Source organism: Ictidomys tridecemlineatus, chromosome 6, assembly GCF_052094955.1.
Source record: "Ictidomys tridecemlineatus isolate mIctTri1 chromosome 6, mIctTri1.hap1, whole genome shotgun sequence".
Classification (NCBI taxonomy): domain Eukaryota; kingdom Metazoa; phylum Chordata; class Mammalia; order Rodentia; family Sciuridae; genus Ictidomys; species Ictidomys tridecemlineatus.
The window spans coordinates 190,547,833-190,574,884 of record NC_135482.1 but is presented as its reverse complement, the minus strand read 5'-3'; the positions used below and the strand labels follow the sequence as shown (position 1 = coordinate 190,574,884).

At 41.3% G+C, this 27,052-nt stretch overlaps 1 protein-coding gene across 2 annotated transcripts in view; it reads right to left on the bottom strand.

Annotated features, from left to right (window-relative positions):
* Window positions 1–14,504, bottom strand: part of Itgbl1 (integrin subunit beta like 1) — a 218,586-nt gene extending 204,082 nt beyond the window's left edge. Inside the window, exons 1-2 of one of the 2 annotated variants that reach the window (XM_078016303.1) lie at window positions 14,084–14,504; window positions 13,016–13,233 (exon numbers count right to left, since the gene is read on the bottom strand). In XM_078016303.1, the coding sequence (XP_077872429.1) occupies window positions 13,016–13,233; window positions 14,084–14,181 (316 nt within the window). In that variant the 5' untranslated portion in view covers window positions 14,182–14,504. The remainder of the gene's footprint in view (window positions 1–13,015; window positions 13,234–14,083) is intronic. The other variant, XM_005317010.5, reaches the window with a different exon arrangement.
* Window positions 14,505–27,052: the final 12,548 nt, after the last annotated feature.

Sequence of the window (27,052 nt, the reverse complement as noted above, 5' to 3'; positions counted from 1 at the left end):
ATATGAAAAACTGTGCTCTATATATGTAATATGAATTGTAATGCATTCTGCTGTCATATGTAAAAATTAGAATTTTTTAAAAAATTAAAAATTGTAAAAGATAAAAGAGAGAGAGAGAGCATGCACCCAGGTGCTTCCTCTGACCCCAGTGCTGCCGTCCTCCCCCTGACAGAAGCAAACCCTGGCGAGCATAAGAATACTGTGCAGCTGACTTAAGCCCAGGCCACAGTCGGGAACCCAGCCATGCTCTAGCTGAACCACACACACAGGAGGGAGAAACAAATGGTTGCTTTCCTTTTATATAAGCCCCTGGATTTGGGGGTGGTTTGTAAGTCAGCATTCTTACGTCAATAACTATAAAGTCCTAAGAAATAATATGACAGAAAATAAGATATGATTCCTGCCCTTGAGTATATAATATCCTTGGAATGGCTTGATAATAATAATATTGACAACAATGATAAGAGTAGCTGCTATTGAGCATGGACTGCATGCCAGGGACTCTTCCAAATCCTCAAGTACTCAATTACACTATGAGAAAATGAAACAGAAGCCAGAGGAAATCCACTAACTTTACAAAATCACAGGGTTCACCATGGGCAGAATCAGCTTTTGAACGGGGGCAAGTTCTTCTCTTTCAGTCTCCTCACTATTCTGCCTCGAGAATTTTCACATATGAAACAACATTCAATTATTGCAGATAAATACCCCACATGGTAATTCACATTTGCAGAAAGGGATTTAGTATGACCTGAGCATCTGTTACCTGGTGGCATGGTGATACATGGTGTAACTTAATAAGCGGAATGGACTGCACAGTTCTGATGTCAGACAACATGGGATCTTCAACCTTTCCTCTTTCTCAGTCTCCTGGCTTTATCTTTGCAGTGGCAAGATCACTTACCCTGCCACAGGTTGTTAGAGTTCAACACCATGCAATAGTCACGTAGCAAACCCAGACAAATGCTGACTGTATTGTCATTACCTTAGTTCAGATTCACAATAAACTCATTATTGTACTTAAACAGATGTATCCTGTGAAATTTTGCCCTTCCAGAAAAAAAGAATTTTGTTTTCTGGGCTACTGCACTCCTCTTCCTAATAACCCCACACGTGCCATTTAACCCCTGGTTCTCTTGCTGAGCTTCCCAGTTGACCCTTCCATACAGAGGGCAGCAGAGACTATTATGATTTTTGAAAACTACACATCTAGGAGGTGAATTTTGAGACTCAAATAAATAGTATTTTATTGTATTTTTCTTGGCTATGTGCAGATGGTTGGGCAATTAAGGATGGATACCAAGTTTTCTTATAGAACAATAATGCCCATGTTCTACCACCATGTGCCATGGGCATTCATAAATGCAGTCTTCTCTTGGTATGTATGGGGACCGTTCCAGGAACCCCCATGGATACAAAATTGTGCAGACTGAAGTCCCTTGTGTAAAGTGTCATAGAATTTGCATACAACCTATGCATATCCTCTCAGATACTTTAATGCAGCATAAGGATATACAATGAAAAGGTTATGTAAATAGCTGCCATACTGCACTGTTCCTTATTATGAGGAAATAAGGACCAAAACAACAAAAACAAAAAGTTTGTACACGTCAGTTATAGATACAGTGTTTCCTGAATATTTTTGATCCACAGTTGATTAGATCCACAGGTGCAGAACTCACAGACATGAGGTGCAGAAGATAATTCTTCGTGAAACTGAGAGTTCTTAAAATCCTCAAAGAATTTCAAGTTTTCAACGTAAGCCAAAGGTAACAGAATTTTCTCTTTAGTGGTCAACTACAGCAAAATCTTCCCACGGCTTCACTGAAACTGGATTCAATTCCTGCTGCCTTGAGATGGTTCATCTCCCACTATCGGATCCTAAGATACCCTTGCCTTCCAGACATCTTTTGGAGATGTTTAATGAATGCTTGACTCAAATGAATTTAACTCAGCTGGGGCTCAGAGAAGATAAGTGACTTGCCAAATTTCACACAGGGGCTTGGGGTATAACTCAGTGGTAGAGTGCTTGCCCAGTACGTCCTAGGTCCTGTGTTGAATCTCAGTAACTAACACACACACACACACACACACACACACACACACACACAAGAAATAAAAGATCACACTGTAAAAAATAATAGTAGAGAAAGAACAAATTGTTGTTGTTTTATTTCCAATTCCCAAGCATTTTCTAGAACAGTCTGCCCTATCCTGTCTGTACCTGCCCAAAGGAAACATTACTAACTCGGGAGAGACCAAGTTACACATATTAAAAACATGTGTTATTTTAATACACATATTAAAAATTGATAGGTCGCTGTGCTATCACTCAGATCTTAAAATTCCACCTCTCCCATATTGGCAGGGACATTTGAAATACAGAATGAGTAGATTTTAGGAATCCTAGGCAGGCTGATGATGACGTGCGTGGGTGTCTCCAAAGCCTTTATGTCGTGACCCAAAGCCAATGCACCCATCTCCAAGGCATAAAGCCCACCTTCATGAGGATGTAATACAAAGTGTTCAGTGTTCTAGAGGCTCTGTCTTCCCCCACGCTGCATTTCTGTTAGTACTCATTGCTTCCATCCCCAAAGGCAAGATACACATATTAAAAATTGCATGCCTTTTGAATTTTGAAGTTCATATTACGAATAATTTTATGAGCAAAAAGGAGTGAATCTCTAATGTGGTTTATTCATAAAAGCCAAAATACATAATACAAAAATAATGAAAGTTAATGTCCATGAAAATCACAAGTATGTAGATTCAGCTCATCTGCCTACTATTTCTTTCACTTTCATAGACAAAGAAAATTACAGGTTATGGAGGAGTTTCTTCAATCGCTGACTCAGGAGAATCATTCTTACATGGATAATGGTTGCTACTAAATGCAGTCACTCCAAGAACTCCAACGACAGCTGGGAAAATGCTCTATCTTGGTATGACAAATAATTTTGTCCCAGTAATTTCTTTTACCTTGACTTCTTTTGACAGTAAATGCATAAGGGACTCCTGCCCAGTACCTCCCCATTATTTAATTTTTTTGTGCAGTGTGACATAAGATGGAAATAAGAACCAAAATCTGCTTTTCCAGGAAAAAAATATCGGCAGAAGTTATATTTTGCAATGTGAAAATATAAAAATGATGTCCCTAAAAATTATACCTTCATTTCAGTTCTCCAGAACTCATGACACGGTTTTGGGACAACTTTAATATTAAGCTTGGAGATAAGCCTACTACTGATTTTAGAAGGAGCGACTTTCTTCTCAGAGCAACTTAGTATGTAAGTTGGAGAATAATTATTTTGACTATTTCTTAAAGTTATTATGAAAATTGAATGAATTCAATGAAAAATATTTTCAAGCAAAGCATGCAGCAATATAAGTTGATATTTTCTCATTATTCATCTGTATTACGAATGGAGCATTAAATTCAAGACTCAGATCCATCCAAGAAGGCAAGTGAGACAAGTCTCTCTGCTACATCAAATATTTTCTTTCTTGAAATAAATGAATTATTTTCAGGTCAAGACTGCTCTTGGAGCTTATATAACTAATGCTGTTGACCAAGAAAATAAAAGTCTTTTGTATTTTGGAAAGGAAAAGGCTTAAATGGCCAAGTCATTTTGTTTAGAAAAATAACCAGCTTTGTCTAACTATTTTGCCCAGCAGAAAATGATAGCTTTGAAAGAGCAGTAATGATCAATTAGGAAATACATTTACCATGTTTTGATTTTCTGACTTGGCTCCTCACTCTCCCCCTTTGACTAAGTCACAGATGTACAGCTAATGCCCTGCCATAAGAGAAGTTTCTAGGCAATATCCAAACTCACTGACCTCTTTTAAAAAGATATATATTTTTTTTAGCCTGCCTTTTCTCTAGGAAATTTCTTGGTAAAATAATGAAACAGGAAACTAGGGTGGGTAACTCTTCACTTGGAATAATTTGGTGTTTGAACCAGTGACTCTGTACAAACAATTACAATGCTAAGACTCTTGGCAGAGGAACGTACTCCACCACAAAAGACTGGGGTGGCTCAAGGTCAAGCCAGGCAATACTCTCACCCAGGGCTGACTTTCTTTTTCCCTTTATAAAGCGTCATCCTTCTACCCAGCCTTAAGTAAGATGATTTAGAGAAGACAAAGAACGAGTTCTATTACAAACTATGGTTTCTCATTTTCCAGGAAATGTGATTTCTTGAAAAGACAAAGCACTCTTTTTCCAAAGAAAATGAGATTTGCAATCTCCTTCCAGCTCCCTATCTTTATCAGTTTAAGAGTTAATGGAAAATAGCCAGAGAATTTACCTGCATGGGGCTCTAAAAACACTCCAGCAAATCCCCTGGCACACTCAGTCCCAGCGGTGCCAGGCTCCTCCAACTTCTGAGAAGTGATTCTCGCACTTGGATCCCAGACCAGGATTGGAAGCTAAATTTCCCAAAGGACAAAGGCTTCAGATCGTCCAGTTCCTCACATCTGAAGCTTCCCTTTGCCAAGATCAGCACTGTACAAAGACACTGTTATTAACAATCTATGTGGCTGGGGACTTCCTCATGTGGGTCTACAAACCAACCTGCTCTAGTGGGGACAACTGCATACACATGCAACAGCCAGTCCTCCAGAGAGCCTCTGTGTGCACCTCTGTGTGGCTGTGTGTGCAATTTTAAATATGAATTTGAAAGGCCAAGTTTCCTGTATCAAAAAGCACACAGCAATAACATAAAATAAAAATTGGCAGAAAGTTCACTAACAGTTCAATAAAGTAATATATCCCTGCCACAAAACACTAAACATTAAAATTCTTTTTCATATTTATTATTAAATGAGAATGAGGGCCAAAATAGACTTTTTTTTAGGAACAATATTTTTTATTTTATTTTTTTGTTTGTTCTAAATAGTTACACGTGACAGTAGAATGCACTTGGACACATCATGAATAAATGGAGTATAATTTCTCATTCTTCTAATTGTACATGTTGTAGAATCACACTGGTTAAGTAATCATATATGTACACAGGGAAATAATGTCTGATTGATTCCACTGTCCTTCATATCCCTATGCACCCTACCCTCCCTTCACTCCCCTCTGCCTAAAGTAATTCTATTCTTCTCTAGCCACCCCCACACATTATGAATTAGCTTCTGCATGTCAGAGAAAACATTCAGCCTTTGTTTTTTGAGGGGGATTGGCTTATTTCTCTTAAAATGATAGTCTGCAGATGCATCCATTTACCTGCAAATGCCAACATTTTGTTCTTCTTTAAGGTTGAGTAATATCCGTTGCGCATATATACCACATTTTCTTTATCCATTCATTTGTCAAAGGACACCTAGCTTGGTTCCATAGTTTAGCTATTGTGAGTTGAGCTGCTACACACATAGATATGGCTGTATCACTATATGCTGATTTAAATTCTTTGGGTATAAATCAAGGAGGGAGATAGCTGGGTCAAATGGTGGTTCCATTCCAAGTTCTCTGAGTAATCTCCATACTACTTTCCATAATGCTTGCACAATTTTGCAGTCCTACCATCAATGTATGATTGTACCTTTTTCCTCACACCCTTGCCAACATTTATTGTTGCTTTTTTTCTTGATAATTGCCATTTGGTCTGGAGTGAGATAAAATCTTAGAGTAGTTTTGATTTGCATATATTTGTTGATTGATTGTATTTCTTCTTTTCTGAAGATTTGTTTTTGTGGCATTAAGTTTTGTGAGTTCTTTATATATCCTAGAGATTAATTCTCTATCTGAGGAACACGTAGTAAAGATTTTCTCCCATTCTGTAGTCTCTCCTTTTTCACGTTATTGATTGTTTCCTTTGCTGAGAAGAAGATTTTTAGTTTGAATCCATCCATTTGTTGATTCTTGACTTTATTTCTTGTGCCTTAGGAGTCTTGTTAAGGAAGTCAGGTCTTAGGCTGACATGGTGAAAATTTGGACCTACTTTTCTTCTATTCCAAAACCGGACAAAGACACATCAAGGAAAGAAAACTTCAGAGCAATTTCCCTGATGAACATAGATGCAAAAATTATCAATAAAATTCTGGCAAACCGTATACAAACACACATTAAAAAGATAGTGCACCACAATCAAGTGGGGTTCAACCCAGGGATGCAAGTTTGGTTCAACATATGGAAATCAATAAATGTAATTCATCACATCAATAGACTTAAAAACAAGAATCATATGATCATCTCAATAGATGCAGAAAAAGTATTTGACAAAATACAGCAACTCTCATGTTCAAAACATTAGAAAAACTGGGAATAACAGAAACATATCTCAACATTGTAAAAACTATCTAAGGTAAGCCCAAGGCCAACATCATTCTAAATGGAGAACAGTTGTAAGGATTCCCTCTAAAAACTGGAACAAGACAGGGATGGCCTCTTTCACAACTTCTATTCAATATCATACTTGAAACTCTAGCAAAAGCAATCAGACACATGAAAGAAAGTAAAGGGATACAAATAGGAAAAGGAGAACTCAAACTGTCACTATTTGCGGATGATGAGATTCTATACTTAGAGGATCCAAAAAATTCCACCAGAAAACTTTTATAACTTACAAATGGATTCAACAAAGCAGCAGGATATAAAAATCAACATCCATACATCAAACATGTTGCTATACATCAGTGATGAATCTACTGAAAGAGAAATTAGGGAAGCCACCCCATTCACAATAGTCTCAAAAATAAGAATAAAATAAAATAAAATACTTGGGAATCAATCTAACAAAAGAGGTGAAAGACTTCTACAATGAAAACTACAGAACACTATAGAAAGAAATTGAAGAAGACCTTAAAGATGGAAAGACTGTCCTTGTTCTTGGATAGGCAGAATTAATATTAGCAAAATGGCCATACTACCAAAAGTGCTATTCAGATATAGTAGATATTCCTTTTAAAATCCTAATGACATTCTTCATAGAACTAGAAAAAGCAATTATGAAATTCATTTCGAAAAATAAGAGACCCAGAATAGCCAAAGCAATCCTTACCAAGAAGAGTGAAGCAGGAAGCATCACAATACCAGAGACCTTAAACTATACTACAGAGCAATAGTAACAAAATAGCTTGGTATTGGTACCAAAACAGACACGTAGACCAATGGTACAGAATAGAAGACACAGAGACAAACTCAAAAAATACAGTCATCCCACACTAGACAAAGTCGCCAAAAGCATTCACTGGAGAAAAGATAGACTATTCAACAAATGGTGCTTGGAAAATTGGAAATTCACATGTAACAAAATGAAACTTAACCCCTATCTCTCACCCTGCATGAAACTCAACTCAAAGCGGATCAAAGACTTAGGCACTAGCACATGGTAAGACTCTTGATGACAAAAAGCAAGAGAGAGGGACAGAAGAAAGAGAAGCCTGTGTGTGGGTGCACATTTGTGTTTGTATGCATATGTGCATGTTAATAACATATTTATAAAAGCAAAGGGAAATATTAACACATGTATCCTAAATTCATATTGATTAACCGCAGGGATTAAGATTAAGACTAGAGAGAGTTTCAGCACACACGCTTATCATCCTTGGACTCCATCACATATGCTTGGTCGGAAGAAGCAAGGACCTCAGTCACACTTCCACAGTAGGACTAAATTCTCTCCACACCACGTCACCAGAAGCACATTCTCTCCCAGAGTCTCCAGAGAGACAATGAGCTCAGTCAGCTTCCTGACCTGCACAATTCTAAGAAAATACCCTTTTATTGTTTGGGCCACAGTCTTGTGGTCATTTGTTATAGCAGCAACAGGAAGCAAACACAAGGGCAGAATGTGAAAAACAAGGCATTTTCCAGTCTTACTTCAAAACTCTTGGGACAGAGAATTCTCCACATAAAGGACCACATGGGGGCCACCCACCTCAAGGCTATGAGCACTGTGGGTCTCCAGGTCAGATGTAACTTTCCATGTCTGAGGCCCATTGAGCTGAGCAGCCTTTAGAGGGTTTATGATAGCAAGAGACGTGGGATGTCAGTTTTAGCATCATGTCTCAAAATATATAGACTTTTGAGAAACCTATGGAGGAGGTACATACTTTGCAAATTTAAAACACGCCACACAAATAAATTAGTTCCCATATGTTCTCTTCTCTTTCTGGGGGAAATTTACCTAAAAAAATAAAATAACTACTGAACTTATCCCATTTCTACTAAATGGGATCTAAACACCATAATGTTATAAATATGCTCTTCTAGAATGTTCAGGGGCAGGGATCTTGGATCTTGGGTAGAGCTGCAGAGTGCTTTCCACGTTAGCCAGTAAAATTGAGAAAAAAATGGTGTGCATACTTGGCACCTCATTTCAGGATGAGAACCTTTAACCACTTGGGGTAAGACAAGTTGCATCTATGGAAAGAAGTTAATCTCGTAGGGTGAAGCTCCAAAAGAGACTCAGGGGAAGCAGGTGGCAGAGAACTCCAGATCATCTTCTCCAAAACCACAAGTGGCACTAAGACCACCCTGAGAACACACTAAGAGAACAGCGGGCACGTGGTGTGTGTGGTTAATACATTACCTCCCTCAGAAAGAGGGTGGAGGGACAGACGCTTCTCACAAGCTCCATGCCTCTGACCTGGGGGCACAGAGGGGAGGAAAAGGGTAGGTCTACGTCTCAGGGCCAGGCAGGGAGAAAGAGGCGAGAAGCGGGATTGGAGGAGACGTGAAGAAAGAAAGAAAGGTGGAAAGCAGAAAATGACTAAGAAAGGGAAAACCAAAAAATAATCCTGCAAAACAGGCTTGGAAGGAAATTATTCAGCAGTCTAAGAAAGAATGCAACCCGAGGAAAAAGCAGGTCAAACAGTCCTCAGACAGACCAGGAAGAGCCAGCAAGCCCAGTGCTCCAGAACAGGGGCCTGCCCATCCCACTCAAGTAGCTTAAGCGCAGAAAAGTCAGAAATAGCTGCAAGAAAAAAAAAATGAGTCCTATTTATATATTAGGGGTGTTTCGATGTATTTTAATTATCTTATACTATCTGTGCTTACACATATAAACCAATGTTTATAAAAATGTCTTTTATATAATCTGAATAAATGTATAAATTAGCTGCATCTTAAATGTATTTATACTTAAATACAGAAATTATTCTGAATATCATGCATCATGATATAAGGTTCTTCATTTCCATAAAGATGTTTTTCCCAAAAAAAACACCCTAAATTTCAAAGGAATTAAGTAACTGGGTCAAGGTTAACACCCCAGACAAGTCAACCAGGTCAATGATTGAGATGAAATGCCCGTCCAGTCCTGGACTTACTGCTGGTCAGTAGGGCACAGGCTCTCCCTGTGTGAGCACCAATTCTTCACTGTACAGCAGCCCCCGGTAAAGATAAGTGTTTTCATAAGGACTAGGAGTTGCCAGCTCTTGCTCCTGCCTTCTTTATCCCACCTACTGTCTCTCTCCCAGGCTCTCAGACCTACAAATTCATCATCAGTTTTAACTGATCATCTTATCCACCCTGTTGATTCTATTATTAAATAGCCTTTAAATGTCCTCCCCCCCCCCATTTCTGCCCGCTGGACTATACATGTAGGCCAGACCTAAGCTCAGTCACCCATGAGAGCAGGCTCAGCTCTCCCTCTCCACAGATCTCTCACTCCCTCACAGGGCCAAGCCAACCCTGTGTCCTTCACAGTCCCCAAACAGCCCCACGCCACTGCTCCTGAACCTTTACCTTTCTCTCCACTCAGAATCATCACAGCATGCCTTTCAGATTTAAAACCCCCCTTATCCTTAGAGACTTCTGTTAAATGCTGCTTCTTTTAAAAGAACTTTTAGCCACAATATTTAATCCCTGCCTCCGAGGAATCCTTGAAGAAATTTGTAGAAATTTTATCCTGTACTGTACCACAGGCATTTGGGATTTCTCTCAGCCTCTTGACTCAAAGATGAGGGGCCATAGAGCCCTCATCTTTCACCCTCTTCAACAGCAGAAGCCTTGCAAACACTTAGTATTCCATAAGTGTTTGCTAAATTGCATCCAATTAGCGTTCCCAAGTACTAAAACTGTACTGTTTTTCTTTCTTTCTTTTCCCTGTGGTACTAGGGATTAAACTCAAGGACATCTACCCTGAGATACATCCCCAGAACTTGGTATCTTTTGAGACAGGGTGTCACTAAATCGCTATGGCTGGCCTCTAATTTGCCTCAGCCTCCTACCACAGCCTCCCAACTCTGGGATTGTAGGCGTACACCACCATGCCCAGCTAACACTGAACTCTTATAAATGACATACTTCAAAAGTATTCCAAAAGCATTCTTAAGAAACCAACATTTTACTTAAGTGTAATCATAGTTGTTTTGGGGGTTACCCAGAGATGCTTTGCAAATATCAACTAGAAGTTTGTTTTCATGAAAATACCTTACTGTTCTCAAAGACACAGTCACCAAAATTAGTTTATCCCCTAACAGAGGATCACATCTATAGAAACAATCACTGGGCCAGACCTCCATGCTACAGAAGTCAGGGAGAATCATGAGCCATGAACAAGTACACGCTGCAAGAAATAGATTTTTTGATAGTCTGAACATAATCACTTTCAACCAGCTAAAACTAAAATAAGTACGTTTCTTATGATTCACGGGATAACAATCCCAAAGGATTTCACTTTAAAAGGGCACAGTATGTCTAATACAGCTGCTCTGAGGCTTGGCCAAAATAACTATCCTTGCTTGACCTTTTGGGCCTTAAATCAATAACAGACACAGAATACATGAAGAAAACTAAATTGCTCTCACTGTACCAAATGCCCAACAACCAGTTTATCTGCTGACTATCTGTCCATCCATCTATCTACCCACCCATACTAGCCCATGATTTATACATCACTATCATCATGTTTGATCTAGAAACACATTAATATGCATTAAGCATTCACTTTGTGTCTGACACTATCTAAGTGTTTCACATATGTTACACCTCACAACAATTCTGAAGGTAGTCACTGTTAAAATTTCTATTTTACACATGAAGAAACCAAGGCTTAGTATGTTCAAGTGACTACCCAAGTTGACACAGCTGGTAAAAGGCTGGGATTGGAATCCTGCAGCACAGATTTCCCCAATAGCACACTCTTCACCGCTGATGATAAACTACCAGAGCAGGATTTTGTTTCCTTCCTGGAGGTAGCGGAGGCTTCTGGAAGTTACTCTATTTTTGGAAGGCACCTGCAGGGCTTATCACAGGTGGAGGCCCAGGTGCACATACAAATGGAAAACCGGCTATGTTTCCACACTAGTTATACAGTGGGAACTCCTTCTTGATACTGGAATTGAGAAACTAAAGCTGAAGCATTGAGCAATCTGAAACTTGGCCTGAGCATATGTGTAAGAACTCTTCAGGGCCTGGAGGACATGGTCAGAGTATTGTCAGGGGCAGATTCTGCACAAGGCCCTGGAGAGAAGCCTCAATGGCGTCGTCAGCAAGGTGAAAATGGCAAGTGAACACAATTATTTCATTCAGCATTGCAATAAAGAGAAACATTTTGCCTTGTATAGAAATGTACCCCCACATGACTCAGTACTGCATTTCTACCAGGAAGGAATGTGGTGACTACAATGTTATGAATAAACAACAAATCACTTTCCACAGGAGGAAAAAGGTCTCTATCTACCACAGCCTTCCTCTGCATAGGCACCAGCCAGGATTCTTCAGCAGGGAGGTATATCTGGTGACACTCATTTGCTAGATTCGTCAGTTGAAGGCTGCATGTCAAACCTTCTCTATTGAAACAACAAAGAAAAAGTCCTGGAAATTTTGTTCAAAACTCTTAATAATGAAGAGGCCTTGTCAGAGACAATAAAAGCCAGAGAAGTTGGGTAACAGTTGAATCAAGAATGAAATATTAGAGACACTTAGCTCTCATTCCAAAGGGTTGGTTACCCTTTATAATTCTGCAACATGTGGGGCAGATGAAGTTAACATAACAAGCTGTGGAAATCAGTATTTTAAAGATGGGTAAACAAACCACATAGAAACACCTGTGTCTCTCCAAATTACCTCTAGGACTATTTTTTTTTCCCACTGCCAAACAGCACATATATTGAGAATTCTCACAGTATACATCTGGGCCCAGGTGCCAAGAAAAAACATTTTGCTATAAAGTCATTTCTGATCTCTGTGTGTTATTGTTGGATGTCTCAGTATTAGCTGCATCAAGAATAAAATAAGTTGCTATTTTTTTTCCCCCAATTCATTTGCCAAACCCTACTTGGAATGCATGGTGTTGTCCCTTACTAATGGAGTTCCTGTATGGGTGACAGTGAACTAACTGAGGCTGTTGGCCTCAAGTAAATGACTCGTTTATATGAAACTGGTAAAGAGGTTAAGGGTTCTTTCTCTACCAAGGAATTTCTTGACCCTTTCCAATATCAGGACCTGAATCACTTCTTAAAAATGTGCAAGGGAAATGATTATTTTGCTCCACCCTAACAAAATACCAAGTTCCACGGCAGCTCAAAAATTCAAACAGCTAAAACAATACAAGAACAATTGCTTCGAAGAAAATATGTGCCTGTTTATTTTTTCTTTTTTCCTTGCTCCAGTTTTCTGATGTGCACCCGTCGGTGAACTAGACCCGTTTGCAAGGGTAAAGGAACAAATCAGAATTCAAAGACAATTCCATTCTACCCGCAGGGAATTGAGGAAGGTAATTCCCCATGATTGACACTCTGGATGGGGGAGGTGAGCCCAGCAGAGTGACTCCGGGAGTGAGGATGTGGGGCATTTGGTCCATGTAAGGAACTGTAACAGGGGCAAGGGGGACTTAGAATTGAGTGAATGAGGATTACGAATGTTGCCTCCAGGTAAGCTGGGACGCAGGGGAGAGAACAGTATCGGGACAGAGGCTGCCAGTCGGGACCCACCTGCAGAAGTGCCACCCCCGCCGTCCGCAATGACTCACTTGGTGCGGTCTGAAGGCCGGCGCGTCCCCGCCCCTCGCAGCCCTAACAAGTGGCCCAGTCCCGCGGGGCCGTGCCTCGGCCTTACCTGCGCAGGTGCTCCCGTCGTAGGTCTCGCACACCCACTCGTGGCACTCACACAGCGGCCCAAAGTAGGTGCCCGGCTCGGTCACGTGACAGATGCAGACGCCGCACTCACACCGGCCCCGGCCGTGGCACAGGGCGCCCCCTGGGGGCTGCCCAGGTGCCCGGCACCGGCGTTCCGACTCGGCCCGGGACAGCCTGCAGGGGGCGCCCGACGAGCTTCTGAGGGGCGACAAAAATCAAGGCCAGGCCCAGGGTCAGACACAGACACAGCCCTGACTGCTCCCAACCCAGTTTTCCTGGCCCGTGTTCACCCCACAGGCACGGGTCTGCAGCCTGATCCCTCTGGGAGCCCCTACAAAGGCTGTGTCTTTCCCAAACCGGTACCGTCCACCTGAGCAATAACCACGATATGAAATATGACCTTCTTCCTGGTGGATAGAGGTGACCTAGCCCTGCCCTTGGTGGTCGGCGCTGAATCTTATATGCACATTTAGATCAAACGCAAACGATTTTTCAGGACTTCTTAAAAAATGTTCCATTGCTATCTGCTGGCCAGAGGGTGGTTATTTCGTGGAAAAGAAATGAAGATACTGAAGGCGTTACATACTGTGGTCATATAAGACATAAAGCTTTTTGAAATTGGCTTCAAAAAGCAAATGAACTATTTAGCAATTGTGATGCACCTCAAAAGTCTCTTTCAGAATGCAAAACAGACCCCATGAAGATGCTGTGGGGAACAGATAGTGCAGTCTTCTGGGCTCTGAGATCGTTCTGTGCTGGTAAGAGTACACCTTTAACTCGGGGCAGAAATTCCTGCTGATATGTGTTTGCACAAGGATAAATGATATATTTTTTTTCTCCAATGATTGTATTTTTCCAAAGGAAAAGCAAAGGAGAGAGATGAAGTCACGCCAGGGTAGACATAAGGAAAGCCACAGCAACAGGTTGAAGACCGTTTATCGCATGCCCAACTTAGTGTCTGCTCTTGGCTTGGGACAGCCGTCTGCAAGCTTCACCCTGCCACGCAAAGCAGGCAGCTCTGCCTTAAAGAACAACAAACCTCACTTACCTCAGAGATGGCGAGAAGCTCTGAGGAACAGCTGACAGCCCTGCGAGGAGCAGGGAAGAGGCCAGCAGCAAGAAGTGCCCCAAGCCCGGGGGACACATGCTGAGCTCCAGGCTGTGTGGCCGGTGGCGGGGCAGGCTGCACTTCTGCAAGGTGGGGCTCAGTGGGGGGAAGCGGCAGGAGGCAGAGGCACCACCAGCAGATGGCCGGGCAGACGGACCCAGGGACACCCAGGCTCACAGGTCCGGGCTCCACCCGGAGTGGCAATCGCGTTGATGAGCCGCCTGTGAGGATTTGGGCAGGCACTGCTCTGGGCGGGGTGCTGGTGCCAAACCCCTGGAGTGGAGAGTCTAGGCAGGGAAGTAATTAGAAACAGTTGTACAAGCAGATGGTTTATTTTGACATTATATCTATAAAAAAAGAAGTGTCCTGTTCACAGATTTGAGAAAATCGTTACTTTTTTTCAAGTCGAGGCCCCAGAAATGTTTGACAAGGGAATTCTGGGGCTGGCTGATATTAAAGGAACTGTTAAATAACCCCCCAAGTTGCAAAGAGGCAGGGGGAGGCTGGTGACAGCCAATGTGGACGCTGGAGGAGGAAATTACTTTTTTTTAAGTAGATGCTCCATTTGAGTTTGGGGGAAGGGGGTGAGAAAAACTGGCAAATACAACTTTTTCTTCTATTTATTATCCTTTGTTTAAAACTGTGGGTATTTTGTTTCTTTAGTCTCTAAAAAGTGTGTCATGATTCCCATTGCTCCAGCCAGTCGCTTATCACACCACATTTTTTCTTGACTTGGACAATTCAGATTGTAGCTGTCCCAAATTCACCCCATCCTCCCCCTGATATTGAGTGTGAGAAAACAAAATAAAATATCTATTTATAGTACGAATCATACTGAAAAGAAATCAGTACTAGGTGTGGTCTCTTAATATATCCTCTCTCTAATTGTGACAATGACCACAAGTTGGTTTATGCATTTCACATCTATAAGGTGCCAGGCAGTGTGCCAGCTGGAGGGATACAACAGAGAACAGAGACTTGGTCCCGCTCTCTCTTGTGTGCTGTTGGCTAGTAAGACATTAATCAAAACAAAAACAAATACAAAGGACAAATAGGAGGAAAGAAAAGCTACTTGCTGATGAGATACAGGCACTCAGTCGCCTCTAAGAAGGTGGCATTTGTGCTAAAGGCTGAGAGAAGAATAGAATAAAATGGGGTGATTATGGGAGGGGGGACACATTCTGATTTTATTCCCACTTTAAAGATAAAGAAACTGAGAGCAAAGAGACGAACTAACTTGCTTAAACTCACATAAGAATCTAAAGTGGGATTTCAGCTGAAATCCATGGGACCTCCAAAGCACATGCTCTGTCACATGCTCTGTGGTCACATGCTCTGTGGTTACATGCTCTGTCACATGCTCTGTGGTCACATGCTCTGTGGTTACATGCTCTGTCACATTCTCTGTGGTTACATGTTCTGTGGACACATGCTCTGTGGTTACATGCTCTGTCATGCTCTGTGGTCACATGCTCTGTGGTTACATGCTCTGTCACATGCTCTGTGGTCACATGTTCTGTGGTTACATGCTCTGTGGTTACATGCTCTGTGGTCACATGCTCTGTGGTCACATGCTCTGTGGTCACATGCTCTGTGGTTATATGCTCTGTCACATGCTCTGTGGTCACATGCTCTGTGGTCACATGCTCTGTGGTCACATGCTCTGTGGTCACATGCTCTGTCACATGCTCTGTGGTTACATGCTCTGTCACATTCTCTGTGGTCACATGCTCTGTGGTCACATGCTCTGTGGTCACATGCACTGTGGTCACATGCTCTGTGGTTACATGCTCTGTGGTTACATGCTCTGTGGTTACATGCTCTGTCACATGCTCTGTGGTCACATGCTCTGTGGTCACATGCTCTGTGGTCACATGCTCTGTGGTCACATGCACTGTGGTCACATGCTCTGTGGTTACATGCTCTGTGGTTACATGCTCTGTGGTTACATGCTCTGTCACATGCTCTGTGGTCACATGCTCTGTGGTCACATGCTCTGTGGTCACATGCTCTGTGGTCACATGCTCTGTGGTCACATGCTCTGTGGTCACATGCACTGTGGTCACATGCACTGTGGTCACATGCTCTGTGGTTACATGCTCTGTGGTTACATGCTCTGTGGTTACATGCTCTGTCACATGCTCTGTGGTCACATGCTCTGTGGTCACATGCTCTGTGGTCACATGCTCTGTGGTCACATGCTCTGTGGTCACATGCTCTGTGGTTATCTGGATGAGGTAGAGAGGGGAAAATGGAGAGAACAGACATTCTTCATTCACCCTAGGAAGAGCACTTTACATGTAACAGTTCCTCCTGCAAAAGAGTTGTTCAATCACTATCTGTGATTCTGTGGCCTTAAAATCAGGGACAATCCTGTGAGAGGATAGAATTTCTCTCTGGCATAGACATCAATAGATAGAGAAACAAAACCTCCTGCCTGAAGGCCCTCTGATCATGGCTCTTTTCCGTGTCTACACCTCTCTCCACCTATACGGAAGAGGGGCTTTGCAGGTCATGTCTCTGCACCCACCCCAGCCATACAGGTAGACCTCTTAAAATAGGTAACCTTTTGTCAGCCATAGATCCAGACATGCAAGCAGACTTAAAGGGACCTTCCATCAACAGGTCAGCCTAGGAACAGGTGAGCAGTCGTATGAGTGGTAACAGAGAAAGTCCAAGCAAGGAATTCTAGGGGCTTGAATACCCAGGGTATAGCTCAGGGAGTCTGGGTTGTTAGGTTCCCAGGATCACATGAACTACTTATCCCATAGGGAGGGGTCTGTTTGGAGGAAAAACAGAATGGGAGTCCACTGGTTCAGAGACTGAATGTGAATCAGCGGTTTTCAAAGTGTGTTCCACAGACCAACAGCAGCAGCATCACCTGGGGACATATTAGAAATGCGAGTTCTCAGGCCCCGACTCCAGACCTACTGAATCACAGGATGTATTTACATGATATCCCCAATATCTGTTTGCACGCTGTGGTTAGAGGAGCCTTGCAAGGCATGCGGGACCCAGGGTTAAGACTGAGGGTGCCCAGATCTAGGATGGTACCTCTGCTCCTAGTTCACTTTCTGGTGCTGCTTCCTTCCCACCCACAGGTGCATCTCTGAGAGGTAGGGATAGGACTTCCTGAAATGTCTAGAGACTTTGGTGATTCAGGGAACCTGGGAGTAACAGAAGGAAAGCATCCGTCCCAAAGCCTGGTCAGGGATATGCAATGAAAACATGGGAGATTTAATAAATGAGTCATGTATTGTTTACTCTTTTGCATTTTGAAGGAATAAATGAATCACTGTACAGAATTTGTGTGAATGGGGATGAAGAGGATTTTTTTTTTTAGCCTGAACTGTTCTCGTACAGTGTAGTGGCCAATGAACAATATTATCTGTGTTAGTCAGTTTTTCATTGCTGGGACACAATGCCTGAGGAGGAAAACTTAAACAAGGAAAGATTTACAGTGGCTCGCGGCTTCAGAGGTTTCAGTCCGTGGTTGGTGGGCTCTGTGCTGTGGGCCTGAGGAGAGGCAGGACACCACAGGGGAAGGACCTGGAAGAGCAAGGCTGCTCAGCCCATGGCAGTGGGGAAGCAGAGATCAAGGAAGGGACCAGGGACAAGATGAACCCTTCCAGGACACACTTCCAGGCACCTCATCCTTCAAGCAGACCCCTCTCCCATGGTTTCCACCACCTCTCAAGAACTCATCCAATTGCAAATTTGTTGGGGGATTAATCCACTGACGAGGTCAGAGTGCTCAGGACCCAATCACCTCCCATAGGCCCCACCTCTGCACACTGAACATTGGAGACCAATCCTTCAACACATGAGCCTTTGAGGGACGTTCCAGGTCCAAACCTCAACGTTATCCTTATGGGCATGCAGCTGGGAGGTAAAGGTAGCAACTATAAAGTGACTGAGAGAATTAGATATTTGGCTCATTATGTTCCTGTGATTCAAAAAAAAAAAAAACACTCCCAATAATTTGAAATAGTTATATGGTGGCTGATTTACTGACTCTGTGAAAGTCTTGAATCCAGAGAAACTCTGTGAAAATAAAAGTAGAAATTCAAATTTACTTCTTTTAGCAAACTTTTTGTTATCAAATATTAAATGCTTTGAAAATGCCTACTTCCTCCCTTTCCTGGTTTGTAAAAACTCAAAGACACAAGTGCTAGTTGGAAGGCCCTGAATTTCTCATTTCCCCTGACTCTCAAGCCCCTAAGTCCTGCAGGGGACAAAGCTGTGAGTTGGATGCATGATGAACCTGTGCACGTGGACCAGGACTCAAAGGGACTCAGTGCATCTTAGCCCTCAATGCAGTCCTCAAATCCCCAGGACCCAGCATCACAGAATTTCAGGATTCAGGAGATTTGTCTAAGGTTGTTTTCTTCACATTTAATTTTGACCATATACAATGTAACTGCCAAGTGGTTAGGTACAGTCGATAAGAAAATAAAAGGTAAGGGGACAAGTCCTTTTCTGAGAGCTGCTCTGAAGTTTCCAGCCTTCTGTTTCAGGTCATTGAAGGGGTCATTGAAAATAATATCCTTGGCATTAGGCTCAATTCAAATATTTGAAGATATGATCATGTTTTCTCCAGTCCCATTACCTGCCCACTTCTCTCCAAATAATTCTGCACATCTTAAAGATAAGCCCTCTCATTTCCTACATCTCTTCCTTGTGTACAACCCCAAGCCTTCGGTTCCCTAACTTCCTGAGTGTCGAGTGTCATTGTTTTGTCTGTGGTGGATGTCTTTTGTAAAGTATGACATAAACAACTGAGACCATCAAATGACGAGATTTCTAAAACATGTGGAACAGATCAGTACTTCCAGCATGCTTATTTCGAATACTGTATTTCTACTAATAAAACTGAAGGTCACATTTGCTTTTCTGACTGTCATTTTGCCCTGATTGTGTGCTTGTCCAAGTGATTTTCAACCAAATACAAACTAATATTTATAGTTGTCACATTTCACCTAGTCTCACTTCTTTTATCCAAACACTAAAAACCACTGCGGAGACTGATTTCATTTTCTCTCACCCTTCCAAAAGTAAATATGATGAACATAGCTTCTATAATATCTTCATCTAAATAATTGATTAGGTAATTGAAAAAATATATATTGGGTTATAGGAGCAGTAATTTCATCAGTGGATCAATCCATTTGATGAAGTAACAATTTTAAAAATTTTTTTTAGTTGTCAATGGACCTTTATTTTACTTAGTTATATGTGGTGCTGAGAATTGAGCCCAGTGCCACATGCTAGGCAAGTACTGTACCAAAGAGCTACAACCCAGCCCATGAATTAAGTTGCATGGACTACTGGGTGGTGACTGTAGGTAGCGGGGATGTGGCTGGAAGTAGGAGTTCACTGGAGGCATGCTCTTGGGGACTGTGTCCTTTCCTTGTGCTTCCCAGCTCCTATGAGCTGCCATACATTTCCACCATGACGTCCTACCTCCCTCGGGTTGGAAGTAATAGAGCCCACTGACCATGGACTAGAACTTCAGACACTGTGAGTCAAAATAAACCTTTCCTCCTCCAGGTTTTTGGTCACAGCAACAGAATGCAATGCATATGCCATTTCCATAACCTTCTAACTGGTCTCACTACATCCATTCTCATCTTTTTAAAAATATCTGTCATTACCCTACTTCTTCGCAGATATGTTAACCATACATATTTTATCATATATATTCCCTATCAAGAAATACTTAATACCTCTCAAATGTTCATAGTTTTATAAATCCCAATTTATTTATATGTTCATGTAAGATACTTTTAAGTTTGGACTCTGACTATCTCCACAGTAGATTTTGTGGCACTCTACCCAGAATCCCACTCCAGAGCCCACATGCATCCACTAGTTTAAGGGTCTTCTTGCTGCTGGTGACTCACTGCTGCACCCTCACTGGGAATCATCCTATGCATCAGAGAATAGCAACCCTTGAGGCTGTCAGTCAGATTCAAGACAGCCCCCTAAGCCCACCTCCAATAGCGTTGATATCCTTAAGCCCTTCCTCCATGGAAATTGTAGGCCTGGACGGCTCCATCAATGGCTCCCAAGAAGAACACAGAAAAGACTCAAAAACTCAATACAACAATATATGCAGAGTGCAAGGTTAAGCAAGAAGATTGTGTAGAAATCGTAACAAGAGCAAATCAGATCTCAGGACTCTGCCTGTGCCCCACTCAGCTGGGGGGAATCACCTCTTCCCCAAATCTGCTGGATGAATTAGATTCTAGATTTTAGAGGCACTGAACACAGCAAAGACTAATGTGGAAGTAAACAGGGATTAAGTGAATACAGACACTCTCAACATTGAGAATCCAGCCCCTTTCCCTGCCGGGCTTAGGCCAGTCATATTCCCCTCACATGATTTGTTAAATTTTTTCTTTTAATATTTTCGTGTGTGTGTGTGCGTGTGTGTGTGTGTGTGTGTGTGTGTGTGTGAGTGTGTGTGTGTTTGGTGAGGATTAACCCAGGCCTTGTGTATACTAGGCAAGTTTTCCACCACTGAGCTACATCTTCAACCCTAGTTAAATTATTAGTTTTTAGAAAACTAAATATAGACTTGAATAGAAAAACAATCAATGGATATTTTCAGCTCACATAAAGAGAAATCCAACTATTGTGTAGCCCAATCTCATTTGGTCCTGCTAACATACTCTAAATTCACACTTAGGTCTCAATCAAAAGATTGAAAAGATAGTTTAAGATTACTGAGCACTAGATAAACAGGGAGACCCTTCAAGACAGAAGGAATAAATCAAGGCAAACAACTAAACAAACAAAGCACAAATGAAAAATAAATCAAAGGAAATATACAACAGGAGATACAATTAATTTTTTTTAATTTAATCCCTCTCAGAGAGCCAAGAAGATCTGGATTTGCAAGAATATACTGCCATATAAATAGAACAATCAAAGAGAAATAAAATGTCCACAAAAGGAAATTATGTAATAGATTGAAAGAAGTAAGAGTATTAAAAATTAAGTTAATAAATCTACAAAATACAGAAAAAAACAAGAGATTATTTGAATAAAGATTAAATAGCTAGAAGCCTTATCTATGAGATTCAAAATCTAATATTTAAAATCTAATAGGACTTATGGAAAGCAAATGAGGAAAAAAAAAATGAAGGGTGTAAATTTATTGAAAAAAATCTCCCCAAATAAATGGTCTGAGTTTCCATATTGGAAAGTCCCACTTAACATATAGGAAAATGAACACAGATGACGAAAAACAGCATATCATGGTGCAATTTCAGAACAATAGACAAGAAAAATTCCTAGAAACTTCCAGAAAGAAAAAAAAATGTTTCTTGCAAAGAAAAGGAACAAAAATGGTACTAAAGACCTTAACGGCAACATGGGAAGAAATTTTTTTCAAAATTCCCAATGATGTTTTTCAACTCAGGTTTCTATCTCCAACTTATATGTTAATTAAAATATTTTCAAATAAATTTGTTTTAAAAAAAAGTTTTCCCCAGTCCCATTCCTGGGAAGATAGTAGATGATACAATTAACCAATATGAGATCAAAATCATGAAAGAGATATGAGATGCAGAAAATAGGATCACAGAAGTGAAAATCAGAACAAAAGAGAAAAGTAAGGGGCATTCCAAAGGTTCCTGTGGCAGAGGAGCTGGCTCTGTTACCGGATGAGAATGCAGCCATTAGAAGGAAGATCTTCAAGAAAGCAAACCACCAAACAGAATGGACCAAGAAATTTAACCTGATAAACTTGGCCAAGTAGAAACATCAAGTAAAAGGAAAACATAACTGTACGTACACAGACACACAGCAATAGAAATCAACAATGAAACATGGGGAAAATCAAGGGAAATATGTCACATTTGGGGCTAAGAGTTGTTAATATAGAATTCATCTAGCTAAAATTAACGATGTTGCTGAATTGGGAGGCAGCGGGTTTAGGGGGACTAGAATAGTAACATAAAAGAGCTAAAGTCCTCTCTACCCTAAAATGACCTTGAGATGTACAAACACAAATTCAGAAAATGAAGGTAAAAGCTGGAGGTTGGGGGTGGCGTAGTGGCTACAAGAGTTGGATCCTCTTGCCTCAGTTTGGCCACCCTGGAAATTTGGATGAAAGAAAGAGGGAATTGTGATATAAGCCTGTGGGTTATGCATCTTTTGGCTTTTAAAAACTATTTTCAAATATCATATTCACTGAAAGCATCCAAAGCAATCACTAATGTGTGTAATCACCCTATGCTGCAGATGAGGAACATCTGCTTGGTGAAGTCTGCGTCCTTCCTAACAACACCAGGCAGCCTGGGGTCAGGGAGCATCCATCAGTGCAGAAACTCACTGTGCAAACATTCCCATTCGACAGGAGCTGACTTGTAAACCTAAGGCCATAGATTTCCCCAAGGTCGGGGCAGGAGAAGCTGAAATCCCACTTCCTCCTTCTGCAGTCACATACCACTTCTGTTCATCATCTGAGCTCTTCCAGGCTCAGCTTTCCTTTTCTCAGCGTCCTTTCGTTTAATCTCTCCTCTCTTGTCCTCTAACGAAATTCTAGGCTTTGGAGGACATATTTTAATAGTGAGTTATGAAGCATTATTTTTATAACTTCTGCAGTCGATTCTTCAGGAGAATGTGGCAGCTTGGCCTTTTCCTAGCTTCTCTAGGGACTGGTCAGAGGCAGAAGGAAAGTAAATATGAACTAAAATGACCAAAGTTCCCCTTATTCTTCAAGAAGTGATAAAGATGTCTCTCGGGCCAGAAGAGCTTAAATCATCATATGCAATCCTTGCCTTAGTTGACCAACATGAAACAATTGGTCATTCAGAAGGGTTTTCAGTAATGTCAGCAGCATCAGATAGTTCCAAACAGAGGACAGGGAGAGCTGCTAGTCTCTCCTCTGCAAGTTCATCATGTCACAGGGGAAGCTAACCTCAGCCCCAAAGTAGCCCAAAGAGTAGGCATCTATCAGAATGCACACAGAAATGAACCTACCACTCATCAGGAAAAGTTCTCTCCCTCCCTCCTCTCTCTTTTCAGATACACCAACCTGGGAAGCTTCCCTCTGAGTTTCCCGAAGCATGGTCAGTGGCATCTGGATCATTCACGGGATTGGCACACCAGTTGCCATTGTGATCTTTGTACAAAGAGCCAGAACCCATGGCCTCTAGACCCCACGTACCCCAAAGCTGGTGTAATTGATGACCGGCTGGCTTCTATGCTTGATTCACCCGGAGCGGCATTCCAAGCTAACCCTTTACCTGAAACCCCACAGACGTTTCACCAACTCAAAGCTGCTGCTAATATTTCTCATGCTGTGAAGCCCTCTGTGATCCGGCCCCATCTACCCCTCTAAACTCACCTCACATTCCTCTTCTGCCCATCCTCCACACTCCAATCATTTATTCTCTTTCTATTTCTCGAACGTTCCTAGAAGATTGGAAACTTGCTCTTTGCCTGAGCGCACCCTTTGGAAGGATGCCTCTTCCCCAGATCATGCCCTGGCTGTCTCCTGCTCAAAAGTCACCTCCTCAGACAGCACTTGCGGGTCACACTGTCTGAAGCCATTCCCCTGTTCACGTGCCCCTTACCCTGTTTTACTTTCTAGAAACACCAGAATCTAACATTATGGTTTGCATTTAGTTCTCTACCTGTGTATAAACTGCCACCCCCCAGTTCAATGCAAGTTCCATGCAAGCTGGGACAATTCATTTTCTGTGCATTGCCAGAGCTCCAGCATACCACACAGAGCAGAATCCCAACAAATATTAGCCCTGAAAAATGAATGAATGAACAACCTTTTAAAGTTTGATACATCTTGATTGTAATCAACAGTTTGAACGAACACAGTGTATTTCAATCTTAATGGAAGGAAAGAATAAACACACAGTACTAGATAAATTTAGGTAGCTAAAATATGAAACTCACTGAGAACGTTGTATTTATCATGATAAAAAAGTCAATCTTGAGTTGATAATTAACAGAACTTACTGAATTCTCGGTGCACGTGTGGCACTAATTGCTGCAATCATTTAGAGTCAAGTTTGAAGTTAAAAGTTTTTGCCTCGATCTCACTCAGAACCCACTTGGATAATATTTTCAACTGAAGGCGCCTTCCAGGTTCTCAAATAGTAAAAAGTACACTGAAGCATTCAGGAAGGCTAAATATTCCCAGGCAGCAGTAAAAATAAATTTCTAATTCCAAGAAAAAGAAGAACTTCACGGTTGAGCCAGAGCCGTGGAATATAAAAAGGTGTGTGGTTAACAACTTTTCCAGACATTAGCACAGAACCAGAGGGCAGATGCCCTCCCACATGGTAAAAACACCTGGATTATTAGGAGTCTCTGGGATGAGAAGTATTCTTTCATGTTTCTGAGTATTTCTGCAGTTTTAGTGGATGCTGAAGGGAAATTAAGGGGGGAAAAATTCTAGAAGTCATTTTCATTGACTTTAGGGAAAAGGAGATTTATCACATAAGCATTATTGTATCCTAACTAATAGACTTTTCACTCTTGGCTGTACATCAACAGATGCACCAGGAGGATATATTCAGGAATGGGCAAGGAGAGGACACAACTATGTGCTCAGGGCCTGTCCTCCTGTCTTCCATCAGTGCCCGCATTTGGCTGAGCCCCTTTCACCTGCTGAAGCTCAGGTTCCAAAATGGCATGGTAGAAGGAGACATTGGTTCTCTCTAAAACTACCTTTCCATGATTTTATTTTCTCTGTGTATTTTTCCAAAGTCTTGCATTGATAAATGAGGAATAGGGATAACTGTATATACATACATACACACTTATATGTGCATGCCCATACACATATTAGGGCACACAAATCGAGATGGAAATGGTAGGAGCTAGTATTAGTTGCCTGGTAATAGGCATTCATACATTCACATTTTATAGAGTATAAGAAATTGACTAAATTATGCAGTGTGCATATATGAATATATAGCAGTGAATTCCAACTTTATGTGTAATTATAATGCACCAATTTTAAAAAGCAAAAACTAAATAGAAGGAAGACTGGTAGAGTAGAGGGAGGGGATCAAGGGGGAAAAGGAGGGGAGGAAAGGAGAGGTACTAGGAATTGAAATGGAATAAATTATATGAATATGCCAAAAAGAATCCCACTATTATGTATAACTGTAGTGTGTGAATAAAAAGTTCCCAGAAGCTAAAATGTATCTCTGTGTGTGTATATTTTTATTTGAACCCTGTGCCGGGGGCTTCCTCACTGCACATCCTGGCCCACGAAAGCTGGGCTCAGAACCCACAGAGCACTCACCTTCCTCCTCCCTGTCGCACCATCAGAGCTTTTGTGCCCTGTGCTACAACTTTGGTTCACTACTATTTCCTTTATTTTCACTATTATCACAGCTATAAGTAAGACCCATTCTGTGTAAATCAGGAAAAGTAACTGTTATGAGTGTTTATGCAGATGAAGACAGATGCTCTGGGGCAGGTTGTGTGCTAGCCCAGAGTCCTGTCCTGAGTGTGTCCTCTGAGACACAGTATAGTAAGCACAGTAAGAGAGTCATATCAAAGTTGGATGTTTCCCCGGGATAATATGCAACTTGTAAAACTCAAATTGTAGGTTTTAAAGGCACTCTATGGCCTTGGATAGAATCTGTGGAACCAGACAACTTGCCATGAGCATCGTCTCAGTGTGATGAAAATTGTCCACAGGACTTTTCCATTTTAATAAACAGTGAAGAAACTCAGTCATAGGAGGTTCCATTTCACAGAAATCCCCCAACAATCTAAATGACTGTGAATGGAATAAGAATTGGACTGCATTAGGAAAGGAAGAGGGGGGAAAAGAGACCAGAAACCAAACAGTGGAGAACTGAGTAGTGGCAAGAGCAGAGTGGGAAGGCGAGTCCTCAAGGAGATGGCTGCTCCTGGTGGCACCTGTGGTGCTCAGGCCACCAACACTGCTCCTTTCACCCTCTGCTTCCACTTTGCTGTTGGCCCCAGAAACACCGTCAACTATTCTTGCCTCTCAGGCTCTAGGTGAAATGGTCAGACACTAGGTGAAATGCTCCTGGGACACTCGGCACCCAAATCAGTCGCTTCAGCATTACAGACAGGAGAAGCTCCACATTCCACACATCCGGGAACCTAGATGTTCTTAGCAGAGTCCTGGTATGCTGAAGACTAACACAAAGAAAAAAACTAAGTTCTTTGTTTGCAATGCTCATTTTTAGAATTAACTGTCTTGCTGGCTCTATTATCATTGATTGGATATAACTGGATAAAAATAGAGAAAGTGTATACTCCTTTCAGCTAATGATGAAACTATGACATAGAACTAGAAGATATTAACCAAATTATTTAACTTCTATATTTCTATTTTTCTGCCATCTATTTTTCCAAAGAACTATTTTCAATGACTCAAATACCTAAGTCTTTTAAAAAAATAATAATAGAATAAAAAACACAGCCCTTTCACTTTCATTGAGAACTTAGAATACATTGATCGTATTTTGTGCCATGGTAGATCAAATATTACCATCCATTGTGTGATCCATCACATTTCATGTACCACAGAGGGAGAGAAATAAATAGTCAACTAAACTATTGCATCATGTGTTCTTATCCTTTCAGTTTTTAATTTTATATTTATTAAAAGATATCTTTTAAGCTTATTTAGAATGACACTTAATTTTCATATCTTTATATTATATAAGAAGAACAATTGAAACATATTGATGAAGATATTCTCAAAGTTTCCTTGGAGAACTCACCTGCTCACTCTTCAACTTGGAATGGAATCCCTCTTCTCCACATATCATTCTCAGCCACTGAGTACTCAGGATGAAGTTCCACATAAAACACTCAATAAATGCAACCAAGCCCTTTTGGTGCTGAGTTCTTTGCCTATTTGTAGAGTTTTTTTATCCCGGCATC